Source organism: Macrobrachium rosenbergii, chromosome 17, assembly GCF_040412425.1.
Source record: "Macrobrachium rosenbergii isolate ZJJX-2024 chromosome 17, ASM4041242v1, whole genome shotgun sequence".
NCBI classification, from domain to species: domain Eukaryota; kingdom Metazoa; phylum Arthropoda; class Malacostraca; order Decapoda; family Palaemonidae; genus Macrobrachium; species Macrobrachium rosenbergii.
The window spans coordinates 20,576,749-20,602,275 of NC_089757.1; the positions used below are offsets into that span (position 1 = coordinate 20,576,749).

Here is a 25,527-nt window from a genome sequence, read left to right on the forward strand (position 1 = left end):
TTTGGTAAAATTTTATATCTCTTTTGTGAGCCATTGCAGAAGGAAGACTGTGTGCTAATTATGTATTTTGATCAGCATTTGGGTTTTATCAGATTGTGAAGTTCCCATTTGGCTGAACCTCAAATTTGACTTGTTCCCATTTGGCTGAACCTCAAATTTGACTTACTGTTATTCCTAGCATCCACTTTGTAAGATTTTAATATCTATAAATTGCAGAGCTAAGGTAGTGGAGAGGTTAGAAAATCATATACCGAGACTTTAAATTTTAAAGTTCTCATTTTTTTATGACAAACTGCTATTAACAGCAAATTTATCCAGCTACTTTTGCATTTTCCTCCCATTTTATAAATTACAAACTTTGCTGTTTACTGTGTAAGGAAGTTATCAAATATAATCATTAGACCTATTCAAATTCCCATTTAATCATTAGACCTATTCAAATTCCTATTTTTGGATGAAAACTATGTAACTGCAGATTCCCCCTCATCAGTGTCTAATTTTATTTATGTGATGTATTGAGAATTCTTCCTTATTTCTTATTAACCAAGTTATAACCTCAGAAAATTTTAAGATTAAAGTTGAAAGGCTGTTAATCAGAGCAAAGTCCCCTCTAAAGATTGTGACTGGATTTAAATAAACATTAAAACTTTCCTTGCTTCCCCCCAATAAATCTATTTTAAGATTTAGATGTAAGATTTTAGAGAAATAATCCTAAATGTCACTTGTCTTTGGAACGTAAAAAAGAAAAAACAATAGCTTTAATTTATTGGTTTCAAGCATCCAAATCAGTAAGCAAATATGCTTTGTTCCAGTGATGGTTTTCATATCTTAACATTTTATCATTTAATTTAGGTTACTGTACTACCCTTACATGGTTAAGTGGTATAGGTGAATGAGAATACAGGTAGTCCTTGAGTTAGGATGTTTCTAGCTGTGAATTTCAAACCTTACGATGGCGATGACCAGTTATAATATTTTCCAAAATGCGATGGCACATCAGTTGCAATGATTGGATGTAAGCGATGACGATACCGATACAGCAAATATTTTAAATTATGTGCGATGGGCTCAGGCAGCTGCCCCGAGAGGCTAGGATGTGCAAATCTCTCACACTGACTGATCCCTCACTCAGGCTCACTGTCCACAAAGTAAAGTTGTGTCAGTGTTAGTGTGTGATTTTTTCTGGTTTAAACTGTTTAAAATGCAAATTTTTGCATGCTGGTGGTGTGACGAAGGCGAGGCATTCCATCATTTTAGAGCAGAAAATGTAAAATTATCAACCAGCATGCCACGGAAGAGGCAGTCACAGCCATAGCATGACAAGCTTCTGTCACAGTGGTATCCACCATCATTAAAGACAAGAAATGGATAATGGATGCTGTAAATGCATCTTCTTCAATTTATTCCACAATTATAACAAAGAAGAGATCAGGGCCTTGGAAGAAATGGAGGACCAGATACAAAAGCATATGCCACTCAACCTCTTGACCATTCAAACAAAGGCATGCTTGCTTTTAGAGGAACTAAAGAAAAACTATGATGATACCCACAGTAAAGATTTTGTAATAAGTCATGGATGGTTTCAGTGTTTCAAAACAAACCAAAATTTTTGTAGTATGAAAATTAACGGTGAAGCAGCAAGCGTTGATGCCAAAGGAGCCGCTAAATTTAAGGATGCTTTGCATAAGATCACGTTGATGAAGGGTACTTGCCAGATCAAATCTTCATTGTTAACGAAACAAGACTGTATTGGAAGTGGATGCATGAACTGATCCACAAAAAGTAAAAAACCATGCCCGAGTTTAAGGCATACAAAGATCGACTGACTCTTCTGCTTGGGGGAAACGTGGCTGTGTATAAACTCAAGCCATTCATGATTTATCACTGTGCAAACCTGAAGGTGTTAGCAAGAATCAACAAACATAAACTTCCTGTGCATTACCGGCACAATAAGAAAGCATGGATGACTGCACTCCTATTCGAAGACTGATTTGTGCATTGCTTTATTCTAGAAGTGAAGGAATATTGTAGGGAAAACAAAAGCCCCTTCAAAATTCTGCTGATTCTTGGCAGTGCTCCTGGCCACCGTCAGCACAACGGAGATATTAACGAGAAAGTATAAGTTGTGTTTCTGCCACCAAACACAACTTCTCTCATACAACCCATGGATCAGGGTGGCGTGGCTACATTCATTCAAGGCCTATTATCTTTGTAACACATTTGCTCAGGCTGTTGAGGCTACGGATAATAAGGACAAGGAGCTCAGAACTTTCTGGAAGGAATTCAATGTCCTAGAGTGCCATTCTGAACATCGGAAGGGTTTGGAAGGAGGTAAAGAAAGAATATATGAATGGGATTTGGAAAAATATGGTAAAAGTGTATGTGAACTGATTTAAAGGTTTTGATAAGGATGGAACAGTTGTGGAAGTTAATAAAAAGATCGATCATGTCGCTTGGGAAAAGTTTAGATTTAGAACTTGAAGAGGATATCCAAGAACTCATAGATGTACAAGGCGTAGAGCCAATGGCAGAAGATTTAATTGAACTTGCAGAAGAGAGAAAAAGAGCAGAAGAGGAAGAAGAAATTGAAGAGCCAGAGCAAAAGTTTACAACGAAAACAATGGCAGAGGCATTCGATTCAATTGAACTTATGAAACTGTTCAGTAAAATGGATGTGATTTTGGAACGATTTGCTAAAGTTGAGAGAGGACTTCACGATGTTCTTGCTTGTTACCAAGTCATTTACAGAGAATGAAAAAAATGCTGTGCAAGCTATAATGGATGCCTTCCTTAAGAAAACAACTCCATTGCTATCCCATTCCACCACACCTTCCACCACATTTGAGCCTCAACCCTCTACATCTTGTGAACTAACAGCCAAAGAAATAACAGTTGAAGAGGAGTGAATTGGTGAATCTGCTGCTTTATCATCGCCATCCTCCTCTTCTGACATTTACTAATTCAACATAGCCATCAGCCTCCACTTCTGATATTTACTAGTTCAACATAGCCATCAACAGCCTGACAGGTTCAAGTATAAAATGACAACAGACCGAATTTTTATGCAGTTTTCTGTGTATTATCAATTCTTGTTTGTGTTATCATAAGTCAGTCTGCATTGAACCTCCAGAATTAGTTGATAGTAATAATTACAGACTAATTAAAAATAAAAATGAATTAACAGTACAGTACAGTACTGTATATGTATAGATTATACTGTATAGTGTAGGCTCGGCTGCCTCCAAGTTATGCTGTTTTTGAGTAATGATGGGTCCATTGTAATGCATCCCCATCATAACTCAGGGACTACCTGTATATAGTACTCTGTTGATACACAAAACTAAGTTTGGTTAGGAGAGGAAAATTGTTATTTTTAGTAATTGTTTTTTCACTGGATAAACCATTGCTTTCTATAAACTTGCGCTTCAGTTCAGTGCAGTACACTGAAAATAAGATCATGCTACCATAGAGGATGAATTCTCTTCTCTCTCTCTCTCTCTCTCTCTCTCTCTCTCTCTCTCTCTCTCTCTCTCTCTCTCTCTCTCTCTCTGCGTGTGTTTGTGTGTTGGGTACAGTATTTTTATTGGCATTTAATGCAATTTACACAAACACAAAGTGGATGATGGTGACGTGGAATAGCATCATCTCATAGAAGAGACATAAACACAAAGTGGATGGTGACATGGAATAGCATCATCTCATAGAAGAGATTGCAACCGCAGTTGCTGGCATGGATAATAATAATGACAGTAGTGAAAGAAATCATACAAGTAGTAGTCCTCTACATGTAAACCAGTTCCATTCCAAGAGCTGGTTAGTAAGTTGAACAAAGTTATCCGAGGCATTCAGTATTGAAGTTAGCTTACAACCTATACCACTGTGCAATAGTAAAGCTTGCTCTTGATGATTTGATCTTTGTATATAAAGTTTACAATAAACAAAAATCTTTACTCTTTCCTTGAAAAGTGGCAATGAAATACATGAAATAAAATTTATGTATCCCATGTCATGCAGGTATGGAAGTTTGAGCTGAAAGTTTGTATTTGGAGGACTACGTGTAATATGTCTTGAGGATCCAAAAGCGATATTTGTATGCACTCGGATAGGACTTTGGATTTGTTGAATTAGATAGATGACCAAAAACTCCAGGCCAATATGCACGTAATTCAAAGGCTCAATGATAGAATTCATCCTTCAATGCTGTTGACACAGCCCCGGCAAATAACAGTGGAATCTACAATAGCTGTAGTAGTGAACATTAGTTTCTAATGCAAACATTTATCACACTAACAGCTGTGAGTATTCATTGTCTAATGTGGAAGTTTATTTAACAAGCAATAGCAAACTTTTGTCAACTGATAAGGACATTAGTTATAAGAAAAACATTTATAAAAATATACTGAATGCTCTAGATTTTTAAGTGCAAAAACTTTTCAGTGTTGCTATTATTTTTTAGACAATAATTGTTCTTTGCAACCATATGTGAAGTTCAGATTTTTTACGTGAAAGTGTAAAGTCTGAAGCCTACTTACCATGTCTCCCTATACCCGGCTCTTTATACCACTTGTAAACAACATTATCAAGGTCTGTATTATACTCACCAAGATTTTTGGTTTAGTCTGTAAAATAGAACTCTTCAGTTACACAAGGTGCATCAAAACACCAATTTCAGTCCTTTCAAGCATTATCTGCTTTTTACTCTACAAATAATGCAGCAAGCAACTTGATAAGCAGAGGAAAAACTTAGGCACACCGAAGAATATTTGGATGTTTGTTTACTTTTTTACCTTACCATCTGGTTATTCCACAGATATCTCCCACATATGTTAATATGTTTCTTTTGAGTCCTACAAACTTGAATAGTTTGACAGTGGGGCAGATCCAGATACATCAAAATCTTACTTGATGGTATTATCCCAGTCAAGAGTGTCTTTTATTTAAGTCACCCTTATAAGTAAGTACTCCCTGAAGAAGGCAGTGTTGTCCATTGAGTGAAAATAATTTTGAAGATAATGTTTTATAAATACAAACATTATCTTATGCCAAGGTCCCTTTTGCCCCTCCAGTTTTAGACTAACTGGTAAGTTTAAGAATGAAGCTTCCTATTACATAGGGTTCTTACTTTACTTGAGATTGATCCCTTTCCTACTGTGGTAGCAGGATCTTCTATTGAGACATATAAGACAGTTGACCACTAGGAACAGAAATGATAGGCTATAAAAGTTAGTGGTTTGTGTCCCAAAAAATAGTTGGAAAAAATTATTTCAAATTTTATACGAATAGTTTAAATACTCAGAATTTTTTATGAATTGTAAAGCTCTTTCAGTGACAGTTCCCCCCCAAGTTTTACTCAGATGATGCAAATTTTACAACTTTGTTGCAGTAGTTTGGAATCATATTGCCAAGATTAGTTATATGGCACCATTATTTGGCATTTTGAATAAAGTTTGTACCCAAGAAGTAGCTATTCACATCCGACTCTTTCTAACATCTTTTTTTATTTATGAAGTATTTTTATTGATAAATATATAAAATTTTACACTCACAATTTTTAGAGTTTATGGTGAATCAAGAGTAAAATATATGAATCAGCATAAATTTGAGTGTATAATTTAACTGCATGAATTCCTTTCCTTATAAACCAACCAACTGTACCAACATTATTCAAGCAGGTTTTTTAGTAGAGGTAGGGGAAAATGTCTTTACAGTCTAGAAGTGCATTTTCACAACCTCTTGATTATATAGTGATATGGTGTAAAGTGTTTTCTTGATATAGTGTATGTATATGTCAGAAACTGAATTCACAGTAGAATATGTATTTAGCAAGATAAGGTAGAATTTAAGGGTTTAGAAGGGTTTAGAAGCCACCTCTTAGGCAGGGATGCTCTTGCCTCACTGCCATGTTCAGAATATTTGTTTCTAGATTTTGAACAGGTCATCTTTATAACTTTTTGGTAGTTGGGAATGATGGGATTAACTAAAGAATTGGTATATCTAAATCACTGTACATTGGGAATATCAGTAGGATTTTTCCTAGCTCTCCTACAGAATCATAAATCATCTCTTCTAGTAATGATTATTAATTTCTTCTGATTGTGCAGTCAGTGTGGATTTTCCTGTCACAAAATTATTGTACATTATAGAATTCTGTACTTTATTAAGAATTTTGATATGTATTGTGAATGTCAAGATGCATCACCAATTTTAAGAGGCTGTACCAGTTATCTTCACACATTCTGTAGTGTATATCAATACTTGTAATGTCGTAGGTAGATTTTCAGTTTAACAGCTACATAGAAATTTTAGAAATTAGAAGTTCTTGTTTTCTGTGTGGATTGAAAAATGTTTTGGGAGGTACCATGGAATTTTTATTCAACTACTGTGTTGTAGTATTAACTTGAATATGTTCATTTATTAGTTGAAAAGTCTTTTAGTATTTTAATCATGATTTCTTTGTGTGGGTAATTTGCATGAAATCTAGCTTGTCACACAGAAGGTAAGTAATGTGTTGACAGATACCACCCCATTTTCTTTATTATAAAAAAGATGTGGTATGAAGGGCAAAATCTGTTCATTTTTGATGTATTTATTTTACATTTTAATGAAGTGGCTAAACGTTTGTAATGGCATGTGCTGCTATGGCATTGCTGTGTGTTAACATGAGTATTGCGGGGTGAAGGGAGCTGGTTTCTTTTCATTCTTTTTTAATTCTGAGATCATGCTTCTTCAGAGTTTGTTGTAAGGTCTTGTGTTATTTTGTAATCACTGCCTTTCTGATTTGGGGGTGAAATCAAGTATTGTATTTAATTATAACACTTACCTCAAATTAGACCTAGAATTAAAGAGAGATCACGGGAAGTTTCATTTATAATATAAGCTTATCAATAGAGTCAGTAAGTTTTGTGCATGGATTAGATAGATTAGTGGTGTAAGAGAGCTTTGATGGATATGCTTCAGCCAGTTCCAAAGACCGAAGGCTGAGAAATCTCCATTTTGTTTACATAAATAACGTAAGAATATGTTGTGAATTCTTAACTGCTACTGATGTATTATTCAAGGTTCGTATGGATGAAGTATACTACTCACGATTTGCAATAACCCAAAGTGACTGCAGTTATGTAAGTCATTTTTAACAACCATTTCACTTTTGCTAAGCTGAAAAGTACTTTGAAAAGTAGGTAGGCATTTAATTTTTTGCTTTAAATGTTGAATGTATCTGCTGGTAGAACAAAATCTTTTTCATCATAAGGAATACTCATTAAGAGGGGACCCATATGTATGGGAGGTGATCAACTTACTGAATCCCTAAATCAGAAACTAATTTGCCATTCAATATGAGAACTTCCTCTTCTTTGGTCAGTACTATACACAACATAAAACAGAAGTAAAGATCTTCACTATGCACTTATAGTGATGCTAATGGTTTCAAGTATCTTTGTTCCAATTTAACACGTATTTACTTCTGGGAGCAGTAACCTGTTATATTAAAGGAATCAATTTTTTGCTTCCTTTGTTACATCTTCATGACGGATTCCTTTTGGCTTTAATGCCAGTGACTTCATGGACACAGTAGAATCTGCCTTACTCAGATGTAGCTGGTGATATTTCTCATAAGTTATCAGCAATGTAGAGTTTTGCAGTAACAGTGCCATTGTGATATAGAAAGCCAAATAGTGAAGATGTGCACTGGAAGAGTAAGCTTTGTAGGTTTCCTTAAAAATTATATTTTGTTGTTCTAAACCTTTTTTTGTAGTCTTGCGATGATTTTAGAATTTTATCGATTAAATTTCTTTTTCTTTGTAATAGTCTTTGGGAAGTTTGTAGGTATGTACAAAAGCAAGTGTTTGCTGGCACTGTACACACAAAAGTATCCCCAAACTAATGGAAGACTTCAGTTAAACTTGAACTTGTTGATGGACTAAGAGTCTAGTATTTGATGCTCAGAGGGTCATTTTATGTCTGGATGGTTCTCCTACAGCTGTGGTTTATGAAAAAATGAACAGTAATTTACCTCCCCTAGTGATAGGGACCCTCTGCAGAGTTGGTAGCCATCCTTGAAAGATTTTAAGAAAATAGTACTCTGCAAAATGACAGTAACCAAGGAGCTGTAATGAATGGATAAACCTCCCAAAAAGTGTAAGTCTGTTATCATTAACTTACCACTACCATATAAATGTAATATTAACAGAAAAGGAAAGAATACAGGCTTCAGAACTGATTTGATTCTTAACTTTTACTAGCATACTGTTTTAGAATAAATAACTGGTTAAATTTCCTTTTTCTCAGAAGAGGGAAGAGTCCCATACTGATTTTTTGTTTTAAAGAACAAGCTGTTGAGTTCATCTCCAACACAAGAAATGTCATTCAAACCTCAGAGGTAAAATGAATGGTTTATGAAATTATTTACCAAAAGCTACCACCTAGTTTCTTAGACGAAAGATGTTGGGAAATTCACACAACAATAACTAAATGTGACATACTGAATTACTTGTGGTACCAGTATTTAGCTATATTAAAGAGGAGTTTAAAGAAAATTGAATATTACTTGAATCATTAAAGTCAATATATGATGATGTTCATGAAGCAGAAGATACATTAGATCCACAGTAAGAAGGATGTGACACAATACTGAGGACTGTAAAGATGAAATTCATTGGACAAACTTGGAAAAAAAGTAAATAAGTCAAGTAAACATTCTTGGCCAGAATTGACAGGTATTGTAGTACTGTTTGTATGTAAACTATTACATTTCAGGTTATGCCACAAATTTTGACAATTACAAAAGCCCAAGTAAGGAAGTACATAGAATTTATGGATGTGAAGCTTGTTCCATAAAATAACGAGCTCTATACCTAAATGCAGTACAGTAATTGCAATCTTGTGCACCATGCCTTGTCTGAAGAATGTCCATATATACATTATAACACAAATTAAAGCTGTTAATTACTAGAAGGACAAGACTAGCAACAAAAGTTGCAAAACTGGATGTTTTAAATCACAGGGTTAGCTACTTGACTCAAGAAAAATCCCTCATAAGTTTAAAAAAACCAGATTAACCAAATTTATAGTGTCAACATATAACAGAAAATATGAACAAATTAACCTACAACAAAACATAACCCAAAATTGTAGACTCATAAGTCAATAGGGCATAATATTGTGAATAGATAAATAAAAGATATTGCCAAAAATCATAAAACAGTTTTAAGATGATACTCAAAATAACACTGAATATTAGTTACTGTACATGGTACAAAAAAAATAAATAACAATTATTAAGAACTAAGACAGCTTCCAAAAAAAGAGTGACATACTGCCAGCTATTATAAGAATCCAGAGCAGTCTCTCTGATCAGAAAAAACTTGAAATTGGAACATATGCTAATAGTAGAAGTAGAAATTATACCCAACTAGTATGAAATGAATTTAGAAATAACTGAAATTGCAGTCATACCATATAATAAATTCAGTAGGTTCTCTTCACTTAATGCTTTGGTTTTCACAGCAGAACTGTGTGCAGTATGGTCAGCAGTTAGAATTAAAAACATACCACAACAACAAATTTTACCCATTGCTGTATATAAATATTATGAAGTTGGTATAAATATTGAAATATACTGGATCCCAGTATAGGGAAATGAGGATGCCAATAAAGCTGCCAAAGCTACAACCACTATAGTAATATTGTATACTGTTATGGCAATTCCTATTGATGTTGGTTTGGCATTTGCATTTCATCATCATTAATTAATTCATTCATCATTAATCTTCCCACGTACCCATACTTACTCATTCACTACTTAAACGTTTCCATTAAACAGATACCTTGTGCCAAGATTAATGGTCAGCAGAAAGTGGGTTTGCAAAGTAATACCCAAAATGTCCAAGTAGAATAGTAAAACGCTAAGAATTAGCATACTTTCCTCAGCAAATTTTGAAAATTTAATATATGGCCTACCTCACAAGAAACAAAAAGAAAGAAGAATTAGAAACTGAATACAGCTGAGGCAGCTGTTACCCTTAATATCACATCACTAAGAGAGGGTTTACTACTGAAAGACAGTAATGATAATGTATGAAACAACAGTAATGTGCATAAGCCATCTTGAGGAATGGATTAGATGATTGTAATCATCACAGTATAGTATGATCTCATCTTATGTTTAATCTTAATTGCTGGAAGGGATTGATGGTTTAGCTCATAAAAATAGGCATAGATGGTCTGTTCCTGTTCATGAGTAACTTTATCTTTTGGAAGGTTATTTTTGAAGGTCAAATATAAAATTAGAAATACAATAAATATCTGCACTGCCTTTGGGTTGTTGCCCTGTTGATTTTTATGCAATATAGTACTGATGATGATGTAGGTTGCTCATTTTTTGCTTGAAGTATGTACCTCTGTAAGTTTCACCAAAGTAGTCAGCAGCCTAATAGGAATCTAAAACTAGTGTAAGCATAAATGCTATGGTGTTTGCTAATAGTCATATGTTTCCTATCCCCTTTACCATGCTTACATTGTGCAGCAGACAAACAAAAGCACAGACCCTGGAACTGTCCAGACTCCTGATTCTGCTACTTTGAAAGTCAATCAGGTATTTGGAGAATGGTCATTGGTGTTTTATGCATGACAAAGTCGTCTTAATATTTATGTATGATTAACAATATTTACTTCATAGAAAGATCCATGTTTTTAACATCTCATATGTCCTTGCCTTTTTAGAAATTTGTTTCTATTATTTGTCAGTATTCAGTCATTTTTTGCATGTCATTCAAGTGATTCCAGATAACTCAGAAGGTGCACGTAGGTATGTTTAGAGTATGTAGTCTAATTTTGCAGTAAGGTTTTTTGCTTAGGTCTTATTGCAGTTCAATAATTTTATTTCTCATTCAAGTAATCTAGTTGATCATGCTCTGTTATTTGTGAAATATATTTCTATATATTTAGTTTTACCATTTTTTTATTTGTACAATATGCACCGTTACTAATTTCATTTTATCATTGCTTTTAAATTGGACACATCAATTCCTGGAATCTCACTTATTCGACATTTTATATGAATTGACACTTAATGTCCCATTTAAAACAGAGTTCCTGAAAAGTAGCAAAAAATGCTCTGATGTTTCATATACTAGACCCACTGTTTAATACATAACAGAAACTACTGTAATGCCAGTTTTGGTGTACTACAGGTACCTTGTTTTTGTTTGGAGCTGTTGGTAGTATTTGGCATTTATCTTTATATATTCCAATGGTTGTCACTGTTATTTAGGACATTTCATTAAGGCCTTTTGTTATATTCACACTTTTGGCTATGATAACTTCACTGATTATTTAAAGCATTTTTAGCAATTCCAAAGTTATTGATGATGTCTCAGCAAACTTTATGACTGTAAGAGGGTCACTTGCTAGGTAGGTTTTTTGAAGTGTATGCCTAAGGGATTCATTTTGTGAAGCTCTCATGGCAGTATAGTTTATAAATTATTGATAAGAACTACCAGTATTAAATTATTAAATTATAAGTGATTTTTGTTGCTGTTTTGTACAGTCATTCCATGGTGTCTGGTGTGTTTGGGTTACAAACGTTATTATCATTTTATTGTTATTCATGAAACACTGATAAGGAAAATGCATCTAAAGTGTATAAGTAAGGATTACAATCCATTTTTGAAGCATGTGTGTTTTCCAGCAAGGTATAAGACTGATAAAATCAGAATGATGGTAACTAATTACTTTCTTACCTTGCTTTTAAAACTTGAAATTTAACCCCATTCATTATGGATACAGAACTTTTTGCATCTTTTATTTTAGCCATTGTACATTTTTTTTTATAGTATCATGGAAAGAAGATTTTAATCCAACTTGTGTGTGTAGAGTACATGTGATTACAGTAACATGATTTAAAAAACTATCAAAGTTTGAATGAAAGAGATGGTGTGGAACAGATGACAAAATTTAATTTGCTATTACCGCTGTGGTTGTTGGTGCATAATATTCCAATTTTAATTTCTCAGAGTGAAATGTAGAAGTCCTTATTTTACAAAGAACTAGTACATATGCAAGGCTTAATTAGTATCAGGTGCAGATAGATCAGACAATTTAAGAGATGGTTTACATGGTTTTCCCCAGTACAATACTGTATTATCAGACATTTAGAAAACATGGTAAGATAGTTTTACATACATAGAACAAACCTGGGTCTTAACGTTAGGATAAAGCTACTGGTGCCAGCTGGAAACTGGTAAAAATAAAACAATACAAGTATAGTTGTATATGCAAGGAATTGGTGACCTCCGGCTTCTGTTGCAAACAAGGTGGGTGACACCACCAACCTAAGCTTGGTCTCGTGATGCCTCAGTTATTCTTCTACTGCCGCCTTTGAGACGTCTTATTCTTTCTCTCCTCCCTAAAGCCGGTCTTTTTTTCTATGCCTGTGTTTTCTCTTCTGTGTTTTAGTGTACAGGTTTGTGTGTTTGTGAGAGAGTGTTGTGGGTATCATGGAATCCCCAAACCCTTCTGCAGGCTACAGTTCTGGCTCCCACAAGACTCAGAGGAAATGTCCAGGTGCAGGAGGTTATCTATGTTCTTGTTTCCTACCCTTCATGAATACTGATCCTCATTCAACTTGCAGTAGACGCAGAACAAATATATGTAGTGAAGTCAATCCTTGTTCAGAATGTAATTCTTGGTCTCCTGAGCAATGAAAGAGGTTCGCCGATAAGGGGCAGCATAAGAGGAAGTCGAAGGCTCCATCTTCAGATGGTACCCCTTCTGCATCATTGACGGGCCAAACTCCTCTTGATTCTGCCTCTTCATTGGTTAGATCTCTTCCAATTGCTGCATCATTTGATGGTCGTTCCCATTCCTTTTCTCCCGTTGATTCTTCTTTGGAAGTTTTGGGAGTGAGTTTGGGAGATTGTACATCTAATGCTCCCCCATCTCACCTTTTGGGGTGGGGGAGGGTGCATTGCCATCTTTATCCTTTGTTTCAGTTTCAGAAGCGCAGGAGGTGACGAGTGATTGGGCATCGTTAGACCTATCAGGTGTACCAACCTTAGATGGCTTATTGTCCCACTTCGTGTCTTCCTGCATCCCAGTTCTGACCCCTTCCCCCCGGGTCTCCACTATATGGGATCACATTCTGCGACATCTAGCAGGATGCCTGTGGTATCAATCTCGCATCATGGTGGGTCAGCTCTGGTCCTTCCTACAGGGTTACCAACAGCTTCCTCAGGTGATTCGTCTAATCTAGTGATGTCACAACAGGGACCCTCAATGGTATCATCGTACACTCCATCTGCTATAGTGACAAATCAACCAGCCCTCACTATGACATCAGCAGTTGTTCCGACTGCGGATTCTCTCGTTCAAGCGATGTTGGAGAGACTTGACTCTGTCAAGTGATGTTAAACACACCAGGGGTTGGGGGTCAGTATCTTTGTGGCTAAGACTCAAAATCTTGCAATTCAAGATGACAGGTTCGCCTCCTTCTTCTATCCCTTCGTTGGGCAATTATTGACAATGATCCAGATGAATTGCTTCTTTGCCCCATTAGATCACTGCTTGCTTATCTAAGGACTCAACAGCCTCAGACCGGGGTGTCGAAGACATTTTGTTAGCACTGACAGGGTCAGGAAAGAAGTGTCCAAGAATACAATCTCTTTCAGGCTCTAAGTAGTGATCAAGTATGCATGCTCCTCATCATCAGTGTCTACTGACAATACTGTGCATGCAAGAGCACATGACATTAGAGGATTGAGTTCCTCCTTGGTATTCAAGAAGAATGTATCTGTTCATAGAGTTTTGAATGCTTGTTCATGGCTTTGTCAAACCACTTTCACTTCCTTCTACCTGAGGGATGTTGTCCAAAGCTCCTTAGACACCTTTTCCTTGGGTCCTGTGTGCCTACTCAACAAGTTGTGTAGCTCATACAGTGCCCCTAGCGAGGCAGTTTGTATCTTGCCCAAGATGTTGGTACAAAAGTGAAATGAATGAGATGACTGGTTTCTTTTCTTTTCCTCTTTCTTCCTTCTCTACTTACGGGTGGTATGAAGATAGTGCCGTCATAAACTGGAACTGGCTAGATACAGGTAAGTGAAGCAGTCATGCTGTGAGAGTTCTTGTTTTTAATACAGTAGAACCCCGGTCCTCGACCGTACTCGAACTCGACATAATCGGATTTGGACGCGAAATGTTGAGTAAATTTTGCGTCGGAGCTCGAACAACAAACCGGAACCCAACCTGATGAATCATATGATGTTTGTAGAAAAAAGAGTTTCGGGCGGCTGCCGCTAGTTGGCGTTGTTGGTAGCGTTCTTCCCATGCATATTTAAAAGCATTTAAAGCCCACACATGCTGCTGCTGCTGTTGTTTGGAGAAGTACACACTTGTACAGGTATATCATCCTTTTTTTTTGGCTTTCTGCACTGAATTTTCATCCAATCATGGGTCCCAATATGTTAGGGTATCATAATATTTACTGAAAGATGTTTTACAGTGATTTTGTACACTATTCCAGTAGACTCTGTATGAAATTTACCATAAATACTGAATGTAAACAACATTTATGTAATTAGTACCGCTATACACCACCAGGGTGGCACTGTGGTTTGTTCACATCTGCTCATGCCACAAGCTGCCGAGTGCCGACGTAATTTAAGAAATTTTTCTTAATTTTATGATAACAGACACAGTAATTCGGCTTATAAATACTGTATTATTAATTTACTGTAATAATCAGGCTTGTTTTTCAATGTTGTCATTATTAACAACAGTTTTTGTGTGTACCCATTACAGTACATTCTGGTAGTGCCTAGCCTACCCTATAGCGCTCGGTCTACCACAGGTAATACGGCCGCTTTGGTCGTAGGCCAATTTTTTTTATACAGTATGCATTTAAAAATGTAAAAAGTGCTTCTGATATGGTAAGTTATTCAACTCTTAACTTATTTAATTGTAATTTGTGTAATGTTTTGTATAAAAAGGCAAGGTTGGGGTAATGACTGGTGGTCAGGAATGGATTAATCCATTTTCAGTTATTTCTTATGTGAGAAATTGATTCAGAATTCGACTAAACCTATCTCGACACTTCTTCTGGAACAGGTTAGCTTCGAGGACTGGGGGTCTACTGTATAAGGATATCTTTCAGTAGTAAACCCTTCCTCTCTCTAGCAAGGAGAGAGAGGAATGATAACAAACCCATATAGGTGGCTGCATTTGTTTGTTATTGGAACAGATAGCTCTTCATCTTCCACATATGCAATGAAATTAAGCATTGTACTGAACCGGGTAGTGTGAGCCTAAGATACACACATATCTATAGGTTCAGAGGCTTTGATTGTCTTCCTTGCAATTCTCTTATTCAGGAAGAATGACCAGGTGTGCCAAACCTCCAGTTGGTTCAGGATTACTTACCTCCCACCAAGAGTGAGTCTATCCTAATGTTAAGGCCCAGGTTTGTTCCGTGTATGAAGAAGTGACAAATTTTTAATTAATTTGTATTTTTCATAACTAACAAACCTGCGATCTTAATATTTAATGCCCACTTCTAGCCACCCCTCTTGTCAGTTTATCCTGGGTTGGAAGAATAACTGAGGTGTCACAAGATCAAGCATGGGTCAGTGGTGTCACCCACCTCATTCGTGACAGATGCCAGAGGCCACCAATTCCTTGCATATACAATTGTATTGTTTTATTTTTACCGGTTTTCAGCTGGGGCCAGAAGATTTATGCTAATGTTAAGACCACAGGTTTGTTAGTTATGGAAAATGCAAATTAATTGAAAATTTGTCATTTTTTAAAGATTGAAGAGCTATGAATGTTAGTTGCATATTGGGGAGATGGTAATCTATGATTTATGTACTTTTAATGTAGTAAATTTTTAAAAGGGTTTTTGTGAATTACTGTATTTTGAATTTATACAGCTCTTCAGGATGGAGATCACATATATTTTTGTTTTGTACACTTTTGTTTTGTCTTTTTAAATATATTTGGCTGTTAGACTTATATGACAGGATACATATTATAATGGTCTTTTATTTTTGTTTTAAAAAAATTCAGCATATAAGATGCTGGAAATAATTTTTTATTATATTTGGTTCATTCCCGGTATTGAAATGCAAGAATTCTATTTTCCTTTAAAAATAATAAAACATTACCACACTTGCTGAAAGTCGAGACAATTTAATGTTCCATTTTTGACAGTGGCATTTTCTTCAGTATATCACAGTCACTCCCTGTTTCTATTTTTAAGTGATATGTAAAACAGTCATTGAAATTTCAGTATGTGTTTTCAGAACATGGTTGTTTCAGTTAGTTACTTTAAGGAAAAGGATTTATTTTTGTGACCAATGCTACTAATGATGTTTGTTGTTTTTGCCTTTTGCCAATCTAAAAACAAATAAGGACGACGAAATTGAGAACAAGGTTAGAACATGCAGAAAGTAAAATTAGCAGTATGTCATACTCTGGCACAAAATCATCTTTTAAATTTTGTTTTTGTGATTACTTATGCACACACATTCCATATGTTTGAAGTACAGCATATCTGTGTTTGTGCTCTTAATTTTTTGGATAGAATATGATTTGAATACAGAATTGATTTTGTTTCAGAGTATGGCTTTAGTCTTAGAACACTGATATCAATAGATTACAAATAATGTATAGTCTATAGTTGGTAGACCCCTGTTAGTGAATGAAATAGTATCATTACAACTCTGTAATATATTTCTAAGGAGAACATGTGCCACGTCTGTTTTAAAGTATTTGTTATTTTGATGGGGTTCTGGCATCAGTATCAGGGAGACCTTACGATAATTCCTGACGTGCTGGTTGCTCAGAATTTAAACCTCTTGGTTAGGACTATTTTTGTAAGTGTTTATTAATGTTACACCTTTTTGTGGAGTCATCACTTATAAATCCTCTCAAACTCAGACTAATTTTGTTTTTCAAAGTTGATTACTGAAAGTATTCTAGGCCTAGGACAATTTATTAGGCTTAAAAGTTGGTTGAAGGTTTAGGTATTTGCTTTTTGCAAATCACTTATGCATTATTCATGTATTGAGATACTTTGTATTTTTCATGTTACCTCTGGTGGGTAGCCCAATGTACTGATGTATGGCATAACGATGTCGGCAGCTGTGAATGCTGCATAAGTTTAATTGAGCTTCATATTAGTGATTATTAGTTGTATTTTGCCACAAAGTACAAATTCTTTATGGATAAACTGGAAAAAATATAAACATGTTTAACTATAAATGAATAAATAGAGTCAAGTTTAAAAAACTTTATTTTAGTATAACTTTTAATTTAAACTTGGAATTAAAAATGCCAAAGATTGTCGTAAGAGCATTGTCTGTGTTAAATCACAGATTAGCGTCATATGTAAGTGTGATGTCACAATGTGAATACAGAAAAAAATAAAGCAGGGAGCATGGCATATTGTAGAGAAAGCGACAATACAGTATGTCTGCTGATATACATTATAGAAAATTGGGTCAAAGTCCTGATTCTTAGGAATTTGTAGATATTTCCAAACCTTTAGAAGTGTTATGTTAAGTTGCGTCTTTGGTTGTCGGTTGTTTTTTGTTATTAGGCAGAGTTCCCTGGTGTGACACAAAGTTAATAATATATACTCACTGCATCAGATATATTTAGTGAACAAAGTATGTTCGGGGTACCTAATGTATCAGTGATTATATCTAATGTACTCATTTGTTATACTACTGGGTACATGTATATTGGTCACTTTTTTCCATTAGGTACAATGCAACTGTTGGGTACATTTTGTCAGTTGGGTACTTTTCCTGTATTGTTTTTCTTGGGGACCATTGCCAAAAGAAAATAGGAGACTTGAGAATTAATTAAGTTACTTCCACAGGCTTAGAAATGTCTTCTGATTTGTGAGAATTAACGGATTTTAGCTTCGTGGATTCACATTTACTGATGGTACCCTTATACATTTTTGCAGATGGCAACAGTGAATTGTGTGCAAAAATGCAAGTAAAATCAAAGCATAATAAAATTTGCTTTGATGATGGATGTATATATCTTGAGGTACATTCTAAAAATACAAAATACCCATGTTCCATTGTGCTTATCCTTTAATAAATAATACACATTTCAGTACAAAGAACCACATACAGTATAAAATGCAAAAGTAACGTTGCCATGGATACACTCAAAAAATTCCTTTTGAAAAATAGATGCATACAGGGCAACTCTGATAATATTTTGTGAGGGAACGTTTATGCAGATAATGATTTACTGGGGTCAGATTTATGGATCTGCAATAAGCTCAGCTTCCGTCCATATTGAAGAGGCTGTTAGACTTTTCCCAAGCAAGTTGGTGTGGGATATGCTGCAGGTTTCACAGCAAAATTGTTTTCAGTCTTTTCTGCTTTTAAGATTATTAAAAGTACTTGTATGCCTTTACAAGAGATCGCGAAGATTGAGATGGTTTAGCCATGAGATGTGAAGGTGACAGGAGCAGTTAGTCAGAAAATTATTAGGTATGGAAGGATTATAGTACTTCGAAGGGGTACTGTTAGTTAGAAGCTTAAGTTTTAAAGAAAGTGAATGTGCAGGGTCCTGTACTTTGGGCTTGGGCATACGTTCTTTGTTTGTTTCCAACTATGTGTTCTTTCTTTTAATCCTATTTTGTGCATTATTCAGAAAAAAAGCAAAATAAAGGGTTTTAAGGTAAGAGATTATTTATTTTGATTCATATAGACTTTATATTTTATATCTGCCATAATAAGCATTTCCATGCTTTGACTTTAATCAACTAAATCAGTGCTAAAATAATAAGCAATTACAAAGTTCATGAAAATTTGGTAATACTGTATATTTATTGCATTAATTTCAGCACTTAAGATTATCAAAAATATGCCCCAAAGAAATTTGTTATTTTCAGTTATGCAGGAAGTGCTGCTGTAGCCCTTCAGAACTAACTGTTGTCCTAAAAATTCTCTTGTACAGCAAATTAAGTCGTTAAAGTGTCAAAGAAACCCTGAGAGTCGAGACTGAGTTGTTTGGGCACCTGATGAGGAGAGGAGATAATGAACGACATGTTGCAAGAGAGAGGAGGAGTGAGAGAGAAGGCCTAAGAGAAGATGGAGAGACTGCTTTCAATAAGACATGAGGGAGAAAAGAATAGGCGAAGGGAGGACACACGATAGAAACTCCTGGAAAAGGCTCATTAAAAGCAGTGACCCCAACTAGGGATAAAGCTGATGAGATGAAAATGAAAGCAAATTAAATTACATTCCACATATCATATGAAGCTAGTGTAAATATGTGGGATCCCTGTCCATGTTGGATGAAGGGAAATTATGATGCCAGTAAAGCCGCCAAAGCAGCAGTTATTATGATATGATGAAATATTACCTCCCCAGTCAGTAATCATTTACCATCTCTAAAACCTATCATGTTTAATAGATGGCAGACTTTATGGAATAATGAACCTTATAACAAATTAAACCAGATAAAGCCTATGTAATTTTATCTTGTCTTTAGATTGTTTGACACATGAATACTTACATTAATAGCCCACATGACCCAATGCCAGTATGCAGAGTACAGTTCAAAATCGACAATTGTGCATAATGAAATGTGAATGTTCAAGCTTCAGCCAACAGTGAATGTCAAGTTTTGGAAATAAATAAAGAAAATTTTGTCAATCTAAAAAATTTTCATTTTATACAAATATCACATTTATAAAGAACTACAGGTTAACCGGTAAACTTCAAATTTGGTTATAAAAGACAAACTCTTTAGAAATAGGTATTTTACCTTTTGATCTGGTTGCACTACTTGATAGTGATAATAGTAATATTTCCCTTGTCATTTTTTCAGACTTTCACAAGCATGTTGTATTGGGAATTAGATATGACAAATACTTTCTTGAAACTTTATTAATGTAATACAATTACTTTTGGATTATTCCCTGATGTATAAAAGTGGAAGGCTGCTTAATGCTAGGGATAATAAAGCTAATTAAAAAATCAACTTTGACATCTGACATCTTTAAAACAGACTGCAAGGCTTAAGAAATCTTCTTAATAGGAGAGTTTAGACAGTATTTAAATACAAACATTTATTTTTATTTGAATGATGTACTGCAATAGTGATTTAGAACTAGTACAGCACTTTGTTATGGCTTTTTTTCTATATATCTCCATGTTAATTAACATGCAAATACAGTTAACCATGCCTATTTGGGTATGTAAAAATGTGCTAGTAACTCAGAAATTGTCCTAAGCTTCGAATATTTCTTAGTTTGAAATTCTTTTCAGTGTGAGCTGTTTTTTGAAAGTATATAGTCTGAGCCTTGAAGGATGAATTTATACACTTGTACACGTTTAACTGCACTTGTCGTAAGACATTTTCTTTTTAGATTATTTACCCATGTTATTACAATACATGTTCACCTTTCATAGCCTAATTTTGAATATAAAATGGGTAAGAAAGCTACTGTTTAATATAAAGCAATATTTTACATATGTTTTGTTTGAATTCAATCATTTACACTACTCTGGTGTATTGTGTAGCGAAGTATTACACTTTCTTTGAAATGCTTTGAAATTCAGTATTTTCATGGTAAGTAAATAGGGTTACCCCTTAAAAGCAAGTTAGTCTTGTTCTTGTATCATAAGAGAAAGGAAGTTTGTTAAGTTATTTATATTTAATAATTTACTGTAAGGCCAATCGGCGTTATATTTATGTAAAGATTATTTGAAAATTGTAGCTTTTCATAAGAAGACTGCAGCTTTAGAACTTGCTGTTGTGAATAATTAGTTCATCATTAGGGAAAATAGAATTGTTTCTTTTATAATAAAAACAGCAGAGTTAATGTAAGGTATTATTTCTGCATTTTTAGGTGGCATTCATAGCTTGTTTTTGTTTTTGTACAGTGTAGGGAATCAGTACAAATAGTTGTGTCTATAATGACAAACCATGCTGTACATAGCCATACACTGTAGGTTAAAGTGGGCAACCACATACACATCTAGTAAAAATGAGTGAGATATACCCTTCAAGAAGTATGCAACCCATGCATCTATCATTAACCTTATTCAGTATCAAAATTTGGAGACATTGTCAGCTGATCTGTTTGAGCACTAGCATGTTTATGAAATATTTTTGGTTATTTCAAACCAAATGATTATGAATAGCCTTTTTCCATGTGAAATAGACCCAGACTCACCAGCTTCAGAGATTGAAAGAAGAAACCTCTCTTTGTATGTGCCAGGCAACTCTATCAGGCCATAAGGTGATGCTCCTCATGCTTCTGCATATTGATAACATGACACCTGCTGGGCTTCCCAGGACCAATGCAGCATATTTTTGTTGCTCTCCGTGGTTTGAAATTCATAGATTTCTATTTTTCATTCATTTCTGTTAACCTTTCTTCAGCCAGCAACTGAGGTGCCGCCTCCAGATTACCATGAACACTTCCCTTTTCCTGGTATCAGTGCTGTTGCAGGAGTCACAGTTATTACTTAATATTTCAGTAATTATCTTTTTATGGTATGTAATTTTTTCGATATGTAATTCTAGTTCTGCAGTCTTTTTGCAGAGTGTGATGAGCTGTATAGAATAAATTTTTAACCTTGCCTAATTTTTATCAGGATGGTTCAGTTACTAAGTATTTGTTTTTCCTTTTCCTTTGTCACAGTAATGATTGCCTTTGGCCTTCCTTTCTGTCTCAGCTGTAATTTCATGATTTTTTTGTAAATGATTCCTTAATGAAAAGTAGGCATGGTTATAGTTAGTAGAAAAAATTTTGCCCTGTTTCCATCTTGTTTCTTAAGAAATCAAGTTGGTAGACATTTTATTTCATGAAACACTGACTGTACCTGTTGCTCAGTTAAGTATTTTTGTTTTATATGTCTTGAGTATGCCTTTCTACTTTCAGTGATTAGAAGACAAGATGGAAAGAGCCTCAGGTTTCCCTTTACATTTTCCAAAAAGGCCAACCTCTTACTGACTCAGATAACAAAGTACCCTTGGAGTCTTCACAGCTGTTGTATCAGTTTATCACCCATTCCACTGACATTTCACCTTTCTGTTTACTGTTCTATTTTTTTCTGCTAGTGTAATGGCAGTTTTACTGATGTTTCACCATCCTCATGGTTGTTCATTATGTTCAGTTGGTCTGTAATGATGACCACTCTAGTAGTGTTTCACCTTTCCACCTTTCCAGCAACTGTTCTTCTGGTGTTCTGACATTTTGCTGAATGTTCTACTGCGTAGATGGGATTAAAGGTTTTTTTGCAGCATCCACTGAGCCCGTCTAATGCTCTCTGCATTTTACTTTATAGTGCAAGCAGCTATAATACCATCCTCCTGGTAGGGGGTTAGTGTCGTCAATGCAACTCACGCATGGTGGACTGTAGGTATAACTTCGGTTGTTTGCAGCATCCTTTCGGCTCCTAGCTGCAACCCCTTTCATTCCTTATACTGTACCTCCTTTCATATTCTTTCTTCCATCCTACTTTCCACCCTCTCCTAACAATTGTTTCAAAGTGCAGTTGCAAGGTTTTCCTCCTGTTACTCCTTTGTAATCTTTTACTCCCAATTTTTCTTTCAGCACTGAATGACCTCATAGGTCCTTGGACTTGACCTCTAGATGACTTGTGAGTCACACTTTATCAGAATCAGTTCTCCATTTAAAACTTAATTTCGTCTTTGATCAAGAATGGATTTTTTGTGAATGATGATTTATTAGTCATGGGTAGAAAACTTACACGAAAATCTGATAATATGAAGAGGTTATCATAGGTTGTCCATTTTCATTGTGAGGATTCAGAAAGTGGTAGTTCATTTTACCATTCTTTTTACAGGACTTCATTGCAAAGATCCAACTTCTTTGTCATCCTGCCTAATGTTTCCTTGGGATCATTCTCTATCCTCTTCCTCCTAGACATGGTAGAGACTGCCACATTTAAAGGGAGCCCATACACGTTCAAAAAAGCGTCAAAATTTTGCATCAAAATTTTGATGCAAAACAGTGTGTGTAGGACATTTGATAAAAAAAAAGATTTGAAGCAAAATTTTGATTGATCCAAATCCCATTTGATATTTTGTGAGTCGTCAAATTTTTGATGCGTGTGTGGGCTCCTGTCAAATTTTGATCAAACTTTTTAGTTAGGTGACTGGACGAGGGAGATAGGATCGCCGTGTCTGTGAAGAAGGAGGTCGAAAAGAGATTTTTGATTGAAGTTTTAGGAGAATTCTGTCAGCAGTATTTTAAAAACGCTGACATTATCATAATCAATTTACTTGCTAAGGATAATTATCCAAGATTCTCTCTCTCTCTCTCTCTCTTCTCTCTCTCTCTCTCTCTCTCTCTCCCAAAAAAAAAAAAAAAGGAACAGACACATGGAAAATCATACAAGGATCCATTTCAGCAAGACAAAATCACGAGGATGGGCTTGCATTACAACTAAACCTGCGTTTCTTTTTCTTATTTTTTTACTCTGTCTCCTGTTTTACAAAAAAATTAAACTATATAACTAACAAATACCTCAGGACAAGCACAAAAAAATGAAATATCCAACAACCAGATATAACTGGAATCATGAACCTTCCCTTACCCAAGCACTTATTATCAACCATATTATTATTCGTTATAACCTTCCATATTATTATTTTATAACTACGTTTCCAACATTTTCCCTCGTCAGGCGTGGAATGTGAAAAATTTCTCTTGCAAGGTGAGCTGAATTTCTACAAAATGGCTCTTCAACTAATAGCTATCGTTTCAATGAAACAAGGAATATTTCCACTTCATCTTTCCTCTGTTCATGATGCTCACAATGCCAACACTAGTGCTATGGCCACTGATGCATCCATGTCGAAGATTTTGGCGATACTGAATTTTGATGGGAAAAACGCCTAAACGTGTGTGGGCAATTATGCATCAAAATTTTGTATCAAAGTTACACGTCAAAATTTTGATGCAAAATTTTGACGCTTTTTTTGAACGTGTATGGCCACCTTAAGTCTCCTGTTCCCATCTGAGCTCTGAAGTTACCTACTAGCTTTTGATTTTTGCAGACTATACTATTAACATGTGTGTCACATTAACTCTTAAACCTTATATTCCTAAGAACACAATTGTCTTCTGGCTTAGGGAATCTGTCAAAAGGACCAATTCTCCCCAAGAGGCCTTCACTCTCACTAAAGCAATATTTTATTAAGGTTTATTCTCTGGGTGCTATAGCCTGATTTGAACCAATTTTTAGGTGTCCTAGTGAAATGTTTTGATAGTTGGAGGTACTATCATTTCTTCTTTCCTCATACTTATATAGGGATATTCAGTTAATGTCCTTACTTTAATTATCTCTTCCATCATCTCCCTTTTCACTCATCATTTTATATGATATTGACCATTAGCCTACTCACTCCGCAAGCTAACTAGATGGCAATCTGGCCCTTAGCTCTTATATACAATACTTAGCAAGTTAGAAAATCTATATTTTCACCAAGTTTGCCATCTACCTGGTTGCATCTGCTAAGCTAACGGGACCCAATACACACCTCACAGCTGAATGATCTTGTTTTCAAGTGGGTTGACAGTGAAACTGACCAGTTATGGTACCTTTATACCTGATATCATCCCAAGTAGAGAGCTATTATTTCATATCATTGCCCTTTCGCCTAAGAAGGTATTTGGGTACATAAGATTATGGTTTCTTCAAAGGTCTCTCCAGTTGTGAATGACTTCCTCAGTTTAAATCAAAACTGAATACTGAGGAGGGAGGATGAAAAGTGTAAGTCTTAGTCCCTTGAAGAACCTAGCTTCTTGCATTGTAAATTAATAGCTTCATTCTAGCAGATGTGTATGTGGTCACCTACTATGAATCTAGTAATAAAGCTATGAAAGGCAATGGTTTGTTTATGAAATACAAACCTTACTTCACAGTGGTTTCCTTTTTGAATGTTAGTCAGGATGTAGGGATTTTTCTTTTAAGAAATATAACATTTGTTTTAAACAGTTGTATTTTAATTGCAATTTTTGGTTTGAAGGTTAGTCAAAAGGCATACCAAATGGTATTTGAAGGTAATTAATTAGAGCCTTAAAATTTTAAAAATAATTTCACTTACTTTTATTTTTGGAGCCTGAAGTGTTTTACTTATGTTATACTGGTACTTTGAAGACATCTTGTGTATTGATCCCAAAATTGTACATAATAGTGGTTTTCATAAAAATGTGCTTACTAATTGGCAAGGTACTTTAACTACTAATAATGATATACAGCATACAGTTCCTTTCTTATGCTCCGTCTTTTAGAAATTGCTGGCTTGTACTAAATTAAGAAGTATCCTTAAAGAACTAGATACCCTTTTTGAAATATATTTGTTTTAGTTCACCCTCTCAGACAAACAAATGGGTATGAAGGATGATGCTCTTTATCTTGATAACTTTACTGTTTTGGTTCTCATTTTGTTATGGGTAGGTGCGAATTGGAAAAGCTTTGGATAGTTTTGAATTACTTATTCGAATTTGTCTCTTTAGGTGTTCTT

The 25,527-nt window shown here is 35.1% G+C and overlaps 1 protein-coding gene across 25 annotated transcripts in view; it reads left to right on the forward strand.

The window, feature by feature from the left end:
* Positions 1 to 25,527, forward strand: part of LOC136847770 (intersectin-1-like) — a 189,529-nt gene that overhangs the window by 61,065 nt on the left and 102,937 nt on the right. For 13 of the 25 annotated variants that reach the window (XR_010855833.1, XR_010855834.1, XM_067119652.1 and 10 more), the window contains 2 exons: positions 10,523 to 10,591; positions 16,402 to 16,422. The exons of 7 other annotated variants lie outside the window; for them this stretch is intronic. Coding sequence is in view for 16 of the 18 variants with exons in the window: in XM_067119652.1 (XP_066975753.1) it covers positions 10,523 to 10,591; positions 16,402 to 16,422 (90 nt within the window). In the remaining 2 variants the exon portion in view is untranslated. Of the gene's footprint in view, positions 1 to 7,058; positions 7,119 to 10,522; positions 10,592 to 16,401; positions 16,423 to 25,527 lie in introns of all 25 variants that reach the window. 5 more of the 25 variants (XM_067119654.1, XM_067119657.1, XM_067119665.1 and 2 more) reach the window with 2 other exon arrangements.